This window comes from Sander lucioperca, chromosome 17 (assembly GCF_008315115.2).
Source record: "Sander lucioperca isolate FBNREF2018 chromosome 17, SLUC_FBN_1.2, whole genome shotgun sequence".
In the NCBI taxonomy this organism is placed as follows: Eukaryota; Metazoa; Chordata; class Actinopteri; order Perciformes; family Percidae; genus Sander; species Sander lucioperca.
Window position 1 is genome coordinate 8,345,522 of NC_050189.1, and position 18,750 is coordinate 8,364,271.

General features: G+C 41.1%; 1 protein-coding gene and 1 long non-coding RNA gene across 3 annotated transcripts in view; one reads left to right on the top strand and one right to left on the bottom strand.

Moving 5' to 3' along the window:
* The window catches only part of LOC116053171, an 81,338-nt gene that overhangs the window by 24,306 nt on the left and 38,282 nt on the right, over positions 1-18,750 (bottom strand). The gene's annotated exons all lie outside the window — the stretch shown is intronic.
* The window catches only part of tnfsf10l (TNF superfamily member 10, like), a 56,614-nt gene continuing 39,551 nt past the window's right edge, over positions 1,688-18,750 (top strand). For both annotated transcript variants that reach the window (XR_004895490.1, XM_031304134.1), the window contains exon 1: positions 1,688-2,248. Coding sequence is in view for 1 of the 2 variants with exons in the window: in XM_031304134.1 (XP_031159994.1) it covers positions 2,000-2,248 (249 nt within the window). In the remaining variant the exon portion in view is untranslated. The remainder of the gene's footprint in view (positions 2,249-18,750) is intronic.

Here is an 18,750-nt window from a genome sequence, read left to right on the forward strand (position 1 = left end):
AATCAAAGTGTGTTAACTACACTAAACACACATTACTTTATCAACAGAATGCATGCAATGCACCTTCAATGCTTCGCTATTAGCTGTACTACTAGCTAGCTTACAGCATGAGTCAGCAATTAGCGCTAGCTAGCGGTTAGCATTAGCGATCTTTTTAAAACGTTATAATACCTCATATCATAGTGAATTTGTCTCGTGATTTGCCCCAGACACACACACAATGGGTATAAAAGCACTGTTTATGTGTCACTCCCTCAGAGAATTAGAAATATTCTCCAGTTAAATCTTAGGTAGCATGCTACAACATTAGCCAACTAGCTAGCATTAGCGCTATCATACTTGAACTTGCGCTAGCCTTATAGCATGCATGAGTCATAGTTAGCTAGAAATCACTGTTGCTAAATGGATTATCAGAGCTAAAATGCTACTCGTATCCGGCAATGCTGACTAAGTGTGGATATTACAACCCTATGTGTAGACCACCATGAATCAAGATCAAGTGAGTAACCAGTAACCGGAGCTAAAGTCTGCTGTTTGACTGCAAGCAATGTTGTAGTAAGCATAGGCTCCTTGCTAGCTTGCTAGCTGTTTGCTTAATTAGCATCAGTGGTAGCCGTTAGAGGGGGCAGTAACGGTTGCTTTCGGCAAAGTAAAGTAAAGTTATACAGGCTTGTCCCGTTATGAAAAGAATGACTTACTAACAACTAGCGAGCTCATGTTCCTGTCGAAGACAGAGGTACTGTTCTAAAAAATGAGAAATGACAAACCTTAAGCGTTTCCAGAAGTGGTCTCCCGCCTCGGAGGAAAAGAAAAAGGAGGGAACCCAAACTTGAAGGTGACCAAACCACTGGGTTAAAATGATCACTGGTTGGGTTATTCAGATCAAGGAAGATTGAGGAACAGTCCAAAACCATTAACCCAACAACTGGGTTACTGAAAGTTACCCAATATGGGTTGAATATACATAATACAGGGTTAACCAGCCTCGACCCAGTGGTTGGGTTAATAAAATAACCCAGTATTTTTTAGTGTGTAGCTACTGCACATGTGCGACTCCCAACAAAGATGGAACAGAAGTGAGATGTCTCACTCTGTAGCTAAAACAGAGAGCTCAACACACAGGGTGAAAAGAGGAGCTGCAGCAATGTGCAGTACAACAAAAATATGGTGTTTTCTGAAAATAAAACCACATAAACCTATTCTGGTACAACCTCAAAATACAATTATGAACCTGAAAATGAGCATAATATGAGCACTTTAACAATTCAATTATGCCTTGAAAGCACCATTGAAACTGTGTGTGTGTGTGTGTGTGTGTGTGTGTGTGTGTGTGTGTGTGTGAGCGATTGAGTGAGTGAGTGAGTATTTGTACAAAAACACTTAACAAATTTACAAGTTGTACAGTTTACCATTAAATAGTGCTAATGCATTAAAATCTCAGTTTGTTTAAAATAATTTATCTAGTAAAAACTTCATCTTTATCATAACAGAACAGACAATATTATTAAAACACCAAAGCTGTTTAAAACCATCCAAATCTCCAATGTGTATAAAATCTGAACTCCAGCCAGTCTGTCCCGAGAGAGAGAGAGAGAGAGAGAGAGAGAGAGAGAGAGAGAGAGAGAGAGAGAGAGAGCGCATTCCTCAATAGCCCCAGGGTGAAAAGGTTAAGCCAGCCCCCTCTTTGTTGCTCTCTTTTGGTTGCAGCCCATCAGTCCACCGCTGCTGCCTCCTCCAGCAGCAGCAGCAGCTCCAGTTCCACTTTACGCAGCAGCCGCGCGCTGAACAGACCTGGACACATCAAAACTTTAACTTCCAGCTCGTGTCTCTCCTGCCTGCTCGACCTGCAGCTCTTCTCCTCCCCGCCCCGCTCCCCCCGCTGAACTCCGCATGAACAGCTCCGTTGGCAGCGGACGCATGATGATCTAATTTTGCGCTCAAGTCTGCGGAGGCTGTTGTTGTTGGGCTGTTGCTGTTGTTTTGCGGTTCCCTTGGTTTTATGGTCTGCTCATGCGTCGGGAATGCCATGGCCACTCCGAGCGCACAGCAGCAGCACCAGGATTATTTCAGATCGGTTAGCAGCGAGTCCACCACCTACATGATGGTCCCGGCCGGCGGGCCGAGCGGGACGAGGCGCCGGGAAGCGCCGTCCAAGATGTGGGTGGCGATGGTGGTCATAGTTGTGGTGGTGCTGCAGATTGCCTCCACCACGGGGCTCTTCCTCTACCTGAACATGTCCATATCGCAGGTAAGAGCTGCTTTCCACTCACTTTTAAGAGTTAACATGCAACAACGCTGTTGCGCACTGAACTGGCAAGAAATACACCCGTTTATTTTTACAGCTGAATGTAACTTTTACTGTTAAAGTGATGCTGGAAAAACAACTGAAATATTGTAGAAATGTTATTGCACGAAGTGAAACTGTCTTTTGTGGAAGAGATTTGGCAAAGTTCGCCCCCCGCTTTGTGACTTGGAAAACAGCTTTGCCTCACTGGACTTGTTAAACAATGCAATCCGGAATTTACAAGCAATAAACCTAAATGGAGAGGGAATAAGCAGCCTGTCTGTCCGCCAGAGTTTATCGAACTAAACGGGTTAAGTTGCTGCTCACATGAACACATTGTATCCATTTGGGACGGCAGAAAGTAGTCCGAGGCCGTAGATTGCTTTTAAGTAGGTTACAGATGTTGTGTGCAGAGGTGAAATATGCAGGTCAGTGGTGGAGGTGGGCTAACCTCCTGGGGGTTTATTTAAGCCGTTTTTATCCCCTGAAATAATCTTATACATGTACTATTACATACATAATACTACTGTTCAATGTGCCTGTGGATCTTCACTGTAAAGAGATGTTAAATATATATGTCTACAATCTTTAGAGGGAATTTATTGATGCAATATTTACACTGCTGATATTATTATTCCTCACTCCAGAAATCAATTAGCAGAGCTGCTGTCACCTACAGTTAGTAAAAAGAAAATTGCCCAGTATCATATTTTGACACTGGCTATTAGATATACATGTACCAGACACCAAGTGTTGGCATTGAGATGTTGTTCAGTGAGTCCCAGCAGGGGAAAGCAAATCATTAACTAAGCAACGTTCACAGCCTGTCTTCATCTGCTTTTTTTAGAGTTCAGTGCAGTGAGGCAGAAAATATTGCAGAAGACTTACTTACATCTCTGCCCTCCTCCTTTCTCCGTTAAGGATTTGGTATCAAGGAAAAACCTGCCTGATACATTTACTCCTCCAGACCTCAGAGACTCCATTCATTCTCTCCACATGAGCGTAAAAACCTGAGCATCTCTTTGACACACTTACTTGGAGAAGAAAAATGAATGCTTTTTGCAGCTAGTTTTCATTCAAAACAGCAGGAGTCAATTCACATTTGAAGCTTTTAAGCCGCTGTTTTTCTGCAAAGTGATGTACAGTAAGCGAAACATTAAGAGTTCAGCGTGGCTGACACAACATTTTCACATTAAAAGGATCAAATCTGGGACTTTTTGGCGAGCCAGCATGGCTGAAATTAAACGAGCAACAAGTGATAATATCAGTCTGGTATCTTTTGCTATTTGCCATATTGTTTGTGTTACTCATCATGTGTACCAGTGGTTATCATGGGGTTAATGAAATGTTCATTAAGCTCTAGAATAGATGCTTTTGTGTTATGCCCAGGAGGGGAAATACAGGTTGGACTTCACAATACTATGACACACTTAGCTAAAAAGCTAAATATAGCTAAAACACACAGGTTTTTTTTTTTAACTGATGAAAAGATTTGTCTGTCCATTAAAACTATTTTGCACTGCTTCTGAAGTAGAGCAATAGCAAAGGTAACGTCTGTCTTGGACCATCAGGGAGACACAGTCCCTATACTTTATCATTTTGTACAAATTCTAATCAAAACAGAAGTTTACTTTGCAAATCTATTTCTTAAGGCAGGTGCGTAGGAGGAGGGCGAGTAGTCAAAACTCCTGCACATTGTTTACCTTGCAAAGATACATTTATTTAGAGATGGTTCGGTGCTAGACATTCATCAGGCAAATGGTTTGTGACAATGAGAAGCCATCTTAAATAAGGAACAGCTGTAAACATTCCCCACATGCAATACGGCATAAATCAATTTAACTACATGACAAACTCCGATATCATACATGAAGCTAAAGTAAAACACCCTGTATAGTAACAATCAGAAAAGTGCCCCAAAATACTTTAATTAGATGGGTATAAATTAGATTCATTCACAGGCTAAACTGCATTCTGGAATAGATACACATTTGAATACCATTTGATCTTCATGGTTTACGGCCTTCATGCCATGAAAGGAACATGGTATAAAGGCAAACATATGACAGTTTGCCTTTACCTGCTTCCAATTCACAACTGGCATGAAATCCATAAGTCTTTTATATTTGTTATTGATGAGATAATAAGTGAATATATACATTTATTAGCAAGTTAAAAGGCTAAGTTACAACTTGATCTCTTGGTTGATTTCGGTTGTGTTTATGATACGTCGGAGGTAGCAGGAAATCACGTTGAATAGTTTGGAGATGACACTGGACAGAGACCATAATGAAAAACATGGAGCTATGTATCTGCATGTGGGGAATCCCCTGGTTCTCATGCGAAGGCCAGCTATTTTTAATCTGGAAACAGGCCCTTCATTGAGTCGCAGTAGAGTTACACCCCGTGCCAGCCTGTTTAAGACAAAAGATACCAATGAGCACAATGAGGAACGCTCCAGTGTTGCCTCAGTGCTGCTGCAGCATTCACACACAAACAAACAAACAAACACACACACACACACACACACACACACACACACACACACACACACACACACACACACACACACACAAAAGCTCCGGGCCTCATGCAACTATGTCCTCTGCAGATTTTGTGTCCTCTGCAGCTGGATGAGGCACTTTGTGCAAACCAGTTATTCACTTTATACATAAATACTGTATACTCTGAATGTGTGTTTTGTGTTCATCAGTGAAAGTCAGGCGGATTGGAGTTTGTACAAGTATTTCTCAGAGGCAGAAATGAATCCATTGGTTGAGTCACATCTTAATGGGCTACTACATAATGAACTCACGACTAATGTCCAGTTTTAAGGAACTTTGTACTAGAACTGTCACAATCAGTCGATCAACAGGAAGAAATAAAAAACAGCAACTATTATAATAATCGATTCATTATTTGCGTCAAATCTCTTCTCCTGGTTCAGCTTCTCCATTGTGAGGATTTGCTGCTTTTCTCTGTTTATGTGATAATAAAATGAATATCTTCGGGTTTTGGACAGTTGGCGAGACATTTAAAGTGGGTGTCTGTGATCTAACTTCTTTACATTTAAGATATTTTTAACCTGACTCCGCCAGATGGATTGCTTCGCATTTGCTTGGCATATCCATCTGGGAACTTTCCGTTGGAGAACTTTTGGGAAGGGGCGAAAATACTGGTTAGCTGATTGGATAAATGATCTGTCTATCACCACCTTCTTCACGACTAGCGGAGCCAGTTGATACATCAAACTCTTGCCGAAGCCGCCATGTTGTTTAGACTGAACAGTCGCTTCTCGTTGCGTCACAGCTAAACCCGCCTCAAAACCAACGCTGATTGGTCGATCGTTTGGCGAACGGCTCCAAATTTTCTCTGTCTCAAGATGCCAGACTGATCTGCGAGTGGAAAACTGGAGCTCGCGAGATCAGGATGGTCTCACGAGGCTAATATTTTTCCATCTGTGTGATGAAAACTGAAGGGATGAAACTGTATTAGCCATGTTTCGGTTGCAGTATGTTGCATCTTTTATCTGCATTAAAACGATTAATTCCCATGTTTTATGTCTTCATTGCTCTGGGTCACATGCATCTCCAGATCTGTAACAGTTAGAGTGTTTTATTTTGTATAAAACTATAATCTGTGTAAAGCCTTTAATGTTTGCTGAGTTAAGTGACAAGTGTTGAGTTGGTCTGCAGGCTCAGGTTCTCATGGCATTTGTGTTTACTCGTGTAAAATACGGGGGATTTTTGTTTTATCTGTGTGTGTGTGTGTGTGTGTGTGTGTGTGTGTGTGTGTGTGTGTGTGTGTGTGTGTGTGTGTGTGTGTGTGTTTGGCATTCCATTCCTTACATCTCACTGGTCCACTTTATTATTGTTTGGGTTCACAGATCTGTGATCTCTGACTCACCCTTATATGCAACAATACACCTGATGTGTGTTTGTGCAAGTGTGTGTGCGTGTGTGTGTGTGTGTGTGTGTGTGTGTGTGGTCTGATTCACACAGAAGAAGTTTGAGCTTAATGTGGATGTTTGTTAGACTGTGTGTAGATGTGTGTGTGGTCCGTTTCGCCCTAAAAATGCCCAATCTCTGTCTTTTCTAGCTGTGTTTGTGTGATTTAAGTGTGTGTTTTATGATTTAATCCTGATATTTGTGTGCTGATCAGATGACCTTTAAGCATAGAAAGCATAGAAAGATGAGGAAAATCCTGAGAAATTAGTCCGGTCAACAAAGAAACCTTCAGATAATTTTAGTTTAACAGATTAGAATCAGAGTCAGGCTGCAGTAGGTTAAAATGTTAAAGTTACAACAATTTGAAGTAGGTAATGTAACCTGGGTGATGTAGCACCCTTCTACCAACCATATTAAAAGGACCTTAGTATTTTGACAACCATAAAGTTAAATATCGAAACCTTATAGGCAACAGGACTAAAGTAATGTTGATCATTTCTGTGCAGTTTTTTTTAGTGGCAAACATTTGCAAGCGATCCACTCAGTTTTGTGTTTATGTCTGCTTGTTTGCCAAAGGTCAGTTCAGCATAAGAAACAATTGTCACTGCCAAGAATGGATGGCTAAGTTGCTATAGTACAGGTAGAGCTGAAACGATTAGTCAATCTATTAACCGATCAACAGAAAAGGAACCGCAACTATCTATTATCTTTGGATTTTGGACTGTTGGGCGCACAAAATAAGACATTTGAAGATATCACCCTGGGATGTGGGATGTTGTAATGGCCATTTTCACTATTTTTGGACATTTTATAGACAAAAGGATTAATCCACTACATTAACAATCAGCAAATGAATTGATATATATATATTCAAATAATGGTTGTTTGCAGCCATATACCCAGCAGACACTTGTTCTCCTTCCAAACTTCCAATCGCCTTTTTTTAAACTTTAAAAAACAAATTTCAGGTGGCATCAGCTTGTCGTGTGGCTTAAGATCACAACGTCCCCGGTACGATTTGGCATCCGTGTTGCATGTCTCCCCCCCAACATATTTCCCTTCTATTTCGGCCAAAAATGCCTTGATTTTACAGTTAAAAGTAGAAAAACTATCCGTAATTATGTTGATTATGTTTAAAAACAAGTATTGCTTGATTCTTTTGTGGGATGTACCTTCACTCGATAGTGACTGAAGAAGAGCCGGAAACATTAGGAGAGAGATGGGGGGGTATGATATGCAACTATAATATGCATCAAAGGTCCCTCAGCCAGATTCAAACCAGGGACATTGCAGTTATCTTGTACGCGTCTTAACCACTAGGCCACATTAGGCTTGAATTGTAGAGTTGGCGTTACGTAACCTCAGCTGTTTTAGTCACTGCCTACATGTTTCCGTAGGCGGCTTTAAGTGGCGCTTTAAGTGAGTGGAAGTGAGCCACGAGATCTTGCTGCCAGCTGCTAAACTAAACTACTGACTGATTGCACCCAGGCTAAAATACCTGGTAGAAAATAGTGTTAGTCATTTCCATCCATCATCACACACACAGCCATTTCTCATTCCAGCCTCCCTGTGTGGCCTCAGCTGCTCTTGCCAAGACACTTCTGACACTACCTCCTATAGCGCAGTATAGAACAGTATAGTCCACGCTGTATATTCATCCTAGAGTTTCACACTGGATCAGGTTTTATTGCTGAAGGCGAAGGTCAACATTACCATTTAGTAGGGCTGGGTACCAAACTTTGAACTTTTAGGCACTGACCGAATTTCCTCCATAGTATCGAGTATAATACCTAGGAGTAAATCTCATCAGCGTCAGTGAGCCAATAGGCATGCAGCATGCTTGTAGCAACATCCAATAATGCCTGTGATTTGGCTGTCTAACGTTACACGTCATAGAGACACGGAGGAAAAACACTAAGTCACGCAGAGAAAGGGGCTCACGTGTGTGCTGTTGGATTTTGAGAGGCTTGACTAGAGTGTGCCTCACATAGGTGTTAAGGTGCTGAAAAATAAATAAATAAAAAGATTTTAACTGTAATGTGTAATGTAATTTCTTTTTGTTAAAATGGATTTTATAAAATTGGTATCGAAAAACATTCAGGAACCGGTGTCGAATTCAAGGTATCAACGATACCCTACCATTTAGGGACAAACTAACAAGAATGGCAATGATTGAATGAGTGGTGTGTGTTGAGGGGGCGATCATGCAACACTTGTGCATTACAGGGGGGGTTGCTGTCACTGAGTGGGCAAGGGTGCATGTGTGCGTGTGTTCGGTGTGTGTGTGTGTGTGTGTGTGTGTGTGTGTGTGTGTGTGTGTGTGTGGACTTTAACATCTCCACACGCAAACAGAAACACAGGTGGGCACACAAAGACACATGTTCATCGTCAGAAACCAATTTAGAGTCAAATCAAATCCTTAACTGCAAATATTTTCATTTAATTCAAAGCCCCTACTAATATACTAATATAAACCTCCCACACCAGACTCCATTGCCAAAATACACAATTCCCCCCACCCTTCCCTCTCTCTCTATCACACCTTCCTTCCCTCCCTCTCTCTCTCTCTCTGTCTGTCTTTTCACCTCCCGCCCCCCTGCAGGCTCTGTGTGTTATGGTTCAAGTCCACATCGGAGAATCGAGTTACAGTCAGTTTTAGGGCTTGAGGGGAACGGGACAAATATTTCAGGAGTGACACAAGCAGTTATTTTTTTCTTTTATGAGGTAGGAGTTGAGAAGTTAAGTGATTATTTGGCAGTGTGTGTGTGTGTGTGTGTGTGTGTGTGTGTGTGTCTGTGTGTGTGTGTGTGTGTGTGCGCGCATGTGTTCTCTGGGTATCTAAGCAGGGCTTGGGCATGTCGCCGAAGTTACGTGGGGTGTTTATATGGGTGTAGCACAAAAACAAGAGGCTTACATTATTGTAAACACACATATTGTTGATGGAAGGTGTAAGACATAAATTTGGCCTTGTGTCTTCATGACTCAATGAAGATGACAGGGCCAAAATGACGTCAACTAAGTGTTTGCTGAATAACATTATATTGGCAATCTGGCCCTTTTTTGGTCAAGAACTGGCTCTTTGTTGTTCTTATACCATTGAGAAAGAGCGCATCACGTCATACTCTGAAAGCTCCGGGCAGGAAAGCAACTCTCCGCTCTCCATTTGTATTGTGTGGAGGTGCCTCCTCGTCAGTTCCGTCTGCTAGCAAACAACAGAAACCTCCTGTGTGGTAATATTCATTACCAACAGGGTAAATAATCCATGACCAAAGTGGATATAGACGTGAGGAATCAGCAGTAAAAATAGGTAGACTGTGGGATCCTGACACTCAGCTAACGTTATGTCCGACGTTATGTTTGTAGCAAGCATTTTGTTACCAAGTCAAATATCCAAATGTCAGTTTTAGGCTAACTATATGTCTGTAAGTTAAGCTAACACCACACAGCAGCATTTAGGCATTTTTTCTGTTTGTTGTAGCAGACGGAATTGACAAGGAGGCAGCTCAAATCAATGGAGAGCAGAGAGTTGTTTTCCCACTCCGGTGGGGGCGGGACTTAAATGCGCTCTGTCTCTATGATCGTACATGATACCTGTCATCTTCTAACCGATAAAAAGAAACATCCTAATGTGATTTCCTGCAAAACAAAGGTCTCTTTCACTTGATATATGCTTTGATGGTCACAGGAATAATACACACACACACACACACACACACACACACACACACACACACACACACACACACACACACACACACACACACACACACACTGGGAGACACAGTGTCTTTGCACAGGCCTGCATGCACACTCAGTGGTTTCATGGCCATGTCATTTGGATGAGGATGAATTGGAAGGCAGGGACCACAGGAAAGAGAAAGAAAGAAAGAGAGAAAGAAATTGGGCAATAGAAGAGGGACGACAGGAAGAGATGACAATGATAATACATCGAGATGCGGATCTTTAATTAGACTTTTCTAGGCCCCTAAGTCATGGCAAGCAAAAATGTGTATTTCCCAAAATGTTTCCTAAAACTATTCCTTTAATATGACTTTGAGAAGACTAAGTAATTTCAAATACAGCTGCATGCAACACCCAAGTAGAAGCAGTGATTCACTTCATATTTATCATCACAGACAACTCAGTTATTCAGAGGCTCATCAACTTATCTCCCATTATTTCCTTTTGATCTTTAAACCCTTCACTTCAGTGCAACTGCGCACGTTTTAAATGTAAAGGACCACTGAGACAAGAAGTCTTGCACAACAAATGAAGTACCACAAAAACAAAAACATGTCATGTTTCCTCACCACAAAATGTCTCACATAGGAGATCACAAAATTGTTAAGAGTGAAGCTGAATGAGATAAAAGATGGAGAGCGGCAACAGAGGGTGAGATCATTCGTATGTTCAAAGAGAACGGGAGAGGAGTCGGCAGCTATTTGCTATGTCATCTGATGGAGTACAGATATACAAACCCACCACACACACACACACACACACACACACACACACACACACACACACACACACACAAAAACACACACGACCTTGGTTTAACAGCTTGACACGTGAAAACAGGATATTTGCGTTCCCATGTTGGAATCCATGGTTGGAATGCTCATTAGGATGTGGCTACAGCTGTGATGTGTGTGTGTGTGTGTGTGTGTGTGTGTGCCAACAGCTGGTGCTGTGTGTTATCACTTTGTTTTCTCAGTCAACATGGCTATAAAGTGCTGATAAACGCTGTTATACGATTTTAGGGCACTAATGTACCTCTGCTACATCTGGTAAGTGCTGCTAAACCTTCTATATACCTGGTAGCAATATCATGTTTTCATATCATATCTTCATATTTTTGTGGCCTGTTGACTGCAGAGTCAGCTGCTTTTCTGTGTTCTACATTTTCACAAGTTTTTGTTAATCCCTATCTCTAGCTGATAGCACACAATAGTGATTTAACGTACTGTATATCCACTTTGTGAAAGCTTTGATATTTTCTACATGCATGTTTTTTTGTAGATTAGATTAGTTTCAACTTTATCATCATTGCACAGACTATAGGTACTGTACTGAGACAACCAAATGCAGTTCAGAAGTGCAAAAAAGCAGCATTGATTGCTTGGTCAATATAATGTCAGGAAATAGTTCTCAAGAGCCCAAGGTGACGTCGTCAAATTTCTTGTTTTGTCCTAACAGTCCAAATCTGAAAGATAATTACTTTACTATCAGTAAAAGGAGAAAACTTCAAAAGAACGCGGAAAACATTCACATTTGGGAGGCTGAAACCAGGACCATTTTTTTTTATTAAAATGTACTTAACCGAAGATTTTTGAAGATTCATTCTGTTGACAAATCATTTCAGTTCTAGAAAGTAAGTTCAGGTTCAAAATATCAAGAAATCATATAACAGTGAGACATGAAAGGGTGGAAAAAAAATGCCATTAAGCTGCGCATAAAACCACAGAGATGTTTTAAGTTCAATAACAGCTTTTTCTAGTATTGTATCAGACCGTATCAGTCCAACTTCGCCAGAATCATGATGAAAATATTTCAAATTACTAATAGCTGATATATTAGCCTACTTCCTCCATGTTTTTAAGTACCTGAAGTTTGCTGGCACTGGTTAAAAGTCCAATTCGTTTTTAGTATACGTTTATTAAATGATAAAGACTTTGGAGCCAATGCATGAGCTTTTACTCCCATATGATGCCTGTGCAGAATCGTTCCGTTTAGGTAAATAATAGGTTCCAGATTTTATAGTTACGGTGTTACTAGGAAACAGATGGACGACATAATGTATATAAATTGGAGAATGGAAGTCCACCTCCTACAACGAAATGTCCTTCCTCACATCTGTCCATCTGCCTTCATTTCCGATCTCCACTGTAAGAGCCCCATGTGGCTCCCATCATATGGAAACCAAATCCTTTTCATACTCTCTGTACATGTATGTCAAAGGAGAGGCAGAAAAAGAAGCTGCTTTTCCCCGTTGGAACATGTCCAATCGAACAACAGATAGACCGTGAGTTTGGTGGGGGTGACATAAGAAGAAAGAGTGGAAATTAAGATATTTGAAAAGGGTTTTCAGGTTTTTCCAAAAGTTGACTGTTTGGTCTTAACATGTTTTGCCAGGCTTTTTTGAAGTACGAAAGCCAAGACATTACAAGTACACATCCTGTTAAACCTGGAATCATTGAATGCAGCACTCCAGAGAAAAATGTCCAAATAATGAGTTGTCTTGAAAAACCTTTCAAAAAGTTATTTCATATCTCATCCTCGCTAAATTAATGTTTCTCCACCACTAAAGCTGAAATGATTAGGGGATTATTGATTAGTCAATCAACAGAAAAAGCAACTATTTTGATATTAAGACAAGTTCCAGCCTCTCACTTATAAGGACTGTTTTCTGGACTTTTCCCACTATATTTCACTTTGTGTATATATAGACCAAACAATGAACCAATTAATGGAGCACAAACATTCTGCATGCTAATCGATAAGGAAAGTACAGGAATTGTTAGTTGCAGCCCTAGTTACTACAACAAATGGCAGTTGAATTTCGTACTCTGTTGTGGGACAGGGTAAAGTTGAAATTGTTTAACTATATTTGTGGGGTCCAAAAACCGGCAATACAGTAACCTGTGGGGTCCGGACTAAGGCATGGATACCTGAACCGGGCCAGGTTGCTGTAGTCCTGTTGCTCAAAACCTTTCTTTTTAGTAAACTCTGTGTACACAAACAATGTTCTCAATGCTTGCGTTCATGTGTAGAACACCTGGCGATACTTCGAGCAAAGTTTCATATTGTGTCGAGTCTTCTTAGTGTTTTAAAAATAGCTATTTTGAGGCTAGCATAAAGGTGCCCCTAGCACTCCCATTCAAAAGGCCATTTGACCGAAAAACGAGAATACGGTAAATCTTAAAAGTGGCGCTTCCGTCCTAAATATGCTTTTAAATTAAAGTTTGACTCTGGTACATTCACAAAAAGACCCTAGGTTGCATTTTGGTGAGAGTTACGCTTTAAGAGAGCTCAGTGCGTGTATAAAGTGGGCAGAAGAGAGATAGAGAAAGAAGAAGCAGACGTGTAGCTGCGACCGGAGCAGAGTTGGTGGAATAAGTTTAAGTTTTGTACACAGTGTGTGCGGTGTCCGAGATAAACCCCAGACTGAAAGCCAAGTTCATTCATTTGCTCACCAGAAACGGGATTTTAACCCCGACATTATTCATTTTATAACGTCGGCCTTGGAGGTAACGAGTCTCCCCTGGTTTAAACAGCTTATCAACGTGCGCTTGTTGCCCCGTGTGCGCTGATGCGCTCATCTCTTGACATTTCCGAATGCCTTCCTACAGTTAAGCTTTCTACACAAACAAACGTACATGTGTCATTAGTATGAGAAAAAAAGGAGATTTTAACTGTGTCGGGCTCGGACACAAATTTCTAAATGCCTGTCGGGCTCGGGCCGGGTTCGGTCATGGCTCTGTCGGACACGGGCCGGGCTTGGACAGAATAATTCGGCCCGATCCAGACTCTAGTCCGGACAGCTTTGTGGGGCCAAAATGCTGGACCCCTTAGGGTAAGGGGCTAGGGAATGCATTATGTCAATGACGGGTCCCCACAAAGATAGTGCCACAAACCTGTGTTTGTGTGTGTGTGTGTGTGTGTGTGTGTGTGTGTGTGTGTGTAAAAGTTCTCAGTTGTTCTAACATGATCCAACCCTGGGAATGGGCAGACATCTATGTCCTGGCACAAGAAGGAGGGCTTGTTAGTGTCAGCTGAAAGTCTGTCTACTCCAATGATTTCCTCCCTTAAAAAGACACGCACACATGCACGCGCGCGCCCACCCACCCACACACACACACACACACACACACACACACACACACACACACACACACACGTTCTCTCTGATATCAGCATTTTGACTCTGAACTCTCAGTAACAAGACCCTCCTGTTGCCCTGTCAGCTCTCATTTCTGTGCCAATTAAACAACCAGTGAACTCTTTTCTTCTGTCATCAAATCTCTCCCAAATTATCTTTTCCATCTCTCCTCCCACTCATGTCCAACTTCCACAACCTCCGCCATAAACCTTAGTGTTGGCCGTCCCTTTGTCTCTCTCTCGTGTCTCATTGACTGTGAAGAACAAGACTTTGGTGTTTTAATGAAAGCACATCTGAACCTATTATTACTTTGGTAAATTGAAAAAGAAAAGAAAAAACATGCTCACTGATGTTCCACTTCCTCAGCTCGCCACTAAGCTCCAGACTGCAGCTCGTTTTTGGCCTAGTGTCTCACAACATAACACACATGCCTCGTTAAAAGCTTGTAAGGTTCTTGGACATGTGTGATCGCAGGTCATCCATGAATCAATGAATCAGCCATGGAGCACAGATTTGGCTTTGTCTGCAGCTGCTGGAATGGAAAAGCTTAATAAGGAAAGCTCTGGGAAAAGAGGTGAAATCATGAACCTAGGCAGGCAGTCAAGGCTTCCCTTCAGGCAGAGACCTTTAAATAATGTATGTTTTTGGTAGACGTTTTGTCTGTTAAAAGTTGGAGGAGAGCAGATGTTTGCTCGATTTTTAGATTAGGGCACTGGAACTTTCGTCATTTTCGTTCTCTAGGAAATTAAACTTAGGACGAACGAATCAACGAATTGATGATGTTTAGATCTGCATCAGGATGAGTCATCAATTTAAAGAAAGCCAATCCTTGGCTCTTGTATGTCTTAATATCTCAGATGATGTCTTAAATCAAGTTGTCGCTGGCATGGATCTAAATCAAACAGACCTTCCAGAGGCAGCAAAGAAATGCTAACATACTGTACTCGTTTGGAGAAATGCTAACATACTGTACTCGTTTGGAGAAATGCTAACATACTGTACTCGTTTGGAAGAAAAGACAGAAGTCCTGTTTCCAGAAATAGGCTGTCTTGGCCTCTTGTAGAGGAGATAAAATCCTGCATGGATGTTATGAAAACACACGTCCTATCTAGGATCTGTTTCTCTGCTGAGCTCAGGCCGGGCTGCTTTCAAAATATTATGAATAGGATGGGACAGTCGAGAAACATCTATATAGTGACAGAAGTTTTAAGGGTTTAAAAGGCTATTTTTAGAGTCAAGTCACAAAGTCTTATTTTAGTGTTTCCCTGCATGTTTCTACAGGACAAACATTAGGATTTAAGAGTCTACAGCCATGCTGAAGTTATTACAATTCATCCTGAGGGGTGGGGGGGTGAATGTGAGATATTTTGGTCTAAACCAAAGTGGTTGCTTGACTGACTGACCTTGCCATCCCTAGAGCGTGGCTACAAACTTCAGTGTTTCGAGAGTAAATTTCCTCAGCCACAAGCTTAAATAACAACCTTGACCTTATAATATGTAGGAAGGAGTTCAGTTGAGAGTAAGAACTGGAATAACATCCTGCTTTAGATTCTCGGAAAGGTGAATGTATGTTGGAAACAACATAATAGTGGCCAAAAATCCCATCCGTTTGTATCCAAACAGGTTCTCTGGCATTTAAGAGTAGGCAAATGTTTGAGTTGGCAGCGAAGGCAGCATTTAAGGCTTCTCGTTAGATATTCAAGATGTTTCTCAACACACACATTGATAGCTTCAATGGAAATGCCAAATTAGAGCACATCAACAAATAGCAGCTGCAGAAAAGTCTTTTCAGTGTAATGCTGTGTGGCTTTGAATTGCAAATCATGCAATCAATTTGGTTTTACCAAATAGGGCTTGACTGATTCAAGTCACGACTGCACATTGCAAATACAATTTTAAATTCGGAAGAAAACGTGTGGGAGAATTTCCTGCTAAACCACTTAATCACCAATTCCCTGACTTTGCTGTAGTTGGTATTGTTTTAATTCTTCATAATGCAAGGTAACAGTTTAAAACAAATCAGAAACATTAAACGTGTGTATATGTGCTGAGCTCATTTCTCAGTAAGCAATCTGACATTTAAACTGCTTCCATTTCAAGGATCATGATCAGTCACGGCGGTAGCGACAGCCCATGATAACCTTCCACCTCGTTGTCAGGGCTTGTGGAAGTCTTGCTTGATACGTCAAGTCCAGTTGAACTTTATTGGTCCCCAGAGGGTGTAGAGTTTTGTGTAGAAGAAACATGGGATTTTAAGAAACTAGTTGGTAAAGTTTTTTTTTTTGCAAATATTTGTCTTTCTTTTGGTGTAGTGGCTGTAAATAATCTAAAGCTAAAGAGTTGTGCTTTTGGGTGAAAAAGTGTATAAAGAGAATTCATAGAAGTCAACAGTGTGTTTATTGTGGTAGCTGGTGACACCATCATCTATTCATCTGCAGGAACAGTAGCTACACAGGCAGCCACTCATGCATGCATTACCACACTGTCACACACACACACACACACACACCAGTTCAGTTCAGTTCAATTTTAGTTATATAGCACGTTTTAAAAAAAAACATAGTTGACCAAAGTGCTTAACGAGCTCAAAAAAACAATAATGGATAATAATACACAAACAATACAAAGTAAACAAACCGTAAAAAAAAAGGTCAAGGTGTCAAACCTCAACTTGAATTGAAAGCCAACGAATAGAAGTGGGTCTTAAGCAAGGACTTGAAAGTTTCAGCGGCCCGAGCAGTTCTTATATGAATAGGTAAACTATTCCAGAGATTTGGAGCTGCCACTGAAAAGGCTTGGTCACCTTTATTTTTATCCTGGATCTGGGAATATCGAGGACCTTCTGATTAGAAGACCTCAGTGCTCTGACAAGTGTGTGGACATGTAAAAGCTCTGATAAATAAGAAGGCGACAACCCATTTAAAATCTTAGAAACAAGCAATCAAATCTTAAAATCAATCCTGAAATGGACAGGAAGCCAGTGGAGCGAGGGTTATGTGGTCACGCTTTGTAGTGCCAGTTAAAAGCCGAGCTGCTGCGTTCTGGACTAACTGTAACCGACGATGGAAGGACGGCATCGCACCTCCAAATAAGTAGTTATCAATTAAAAAGGTCCAATAGCTAATTCTTTTTTTCTCTTAACCCTGGGCTGCTGGTTTTGTGTTGAGCATTACATGAAAAGAAAATCGCATTGGTTAGCATTTGGTGTTTTCACTCCCTTCTTGTTCAGCCTTTTTCACATTTCTAACAATAACCCTAAAAATATATCTAACCTTTGTCTTAAAAAATAACCTTTTCAGCCATTCAAAGTGCCCACATTCCTTGTTTTTCCATTCTTGTGGGGACGTCTAGACCCCACCAGAGAAAACACAGATCAGCTACAATCTGTGCCAGTACAATAACACTTGCGAAGGCCTCACTTGAGTCATACTTGCTCACCACCTCTGCACACAAAAACACATTTAGAGACACTTTTGCCCACCCATGCTGGACCTGCCCACCCACAGGCACCCAGAGGACCCCACATGCCTCACTTCATGGTGTGTTCTTTGGTCTAGCATTGGCCTTAGTTTTTTTGATTTTCTTTCCTTCAACTTTCCCAAATGCAATTCAATATGCATCATCCAGTAGTGGGAAATATCTTAAATTTTGACTTTATTGCATGAAGCAGATGGCTCTTTGGATAAAGCTAAAATTGTTTATCAGAACTACAGCTAAATGAAGAGGATACTTCAGTTAAAGGACTACAAATGATGTCCAACTGTTTGCTTAATTTAGATTGGTTATGGAGCAATCATTATCACCAATTCGTGGCTGGCATAGAAGTCCATGTCTTGACAGATAAGATCAACGATAACGCATGGGTCCAAATCAACCAAGAAATGCAGCTTTATTTGGTCTGAATTTGGTCTCCACGACTAATGTATCTTTTCTGGTCCTCGATATCCCATAATCCACCATGTGCCAGTGAAATTGTCAGGAGGGTTGACAAGGATTCATGCCATCCACATCACTTTGTAGAGTCGGGAAATATAATGTGACCAGTTAATATTTACCAGATATGTGTGCTCCAGTCATCAGTCATTGGTAAATATTTCACATGGACTATACAACGATCCAAAAATTGAAGCCAGGTGCAAACACTACTGTTTGCTCTTGATATTAGCCTGGCCGTGTTATTTACAAGGTGTTACGGAAAAATATAAGTCATATTGATATATTTACTATTAACTTGGTGCACTATTTGCCAGTTGTCCATTATGTGTTTAAGTTACACATCACATTGAAGAAGTTGCCCCAGTTTACCAGCTGGTATTGGAATTTTGGGAGCCATTTGATAAACTTGGAAATGATTGACTCGCCTGAATGCACCATAAGTTTTGCTTTCTCTGAGACTTGGCCATGTTTTGGGACTATCGTAGTATGCACAATCCAGAAGATCCAGCCTCTGAACACAGCTCATTTATCTTCCTTTTAAATCTTTCTCTGTCTCTATCACATCAACTTGGACGCTTAAAGCGATTCCGTCGGTATGTGTGCACAGGTGACTGAGACAAACTGGAAAGTCCTGACCTCTTCTTGCTCTTGTCTTTTTCTTTTTCTCTTCCCCGTTCTAAGCCAGTTGACAAGAACCAGAA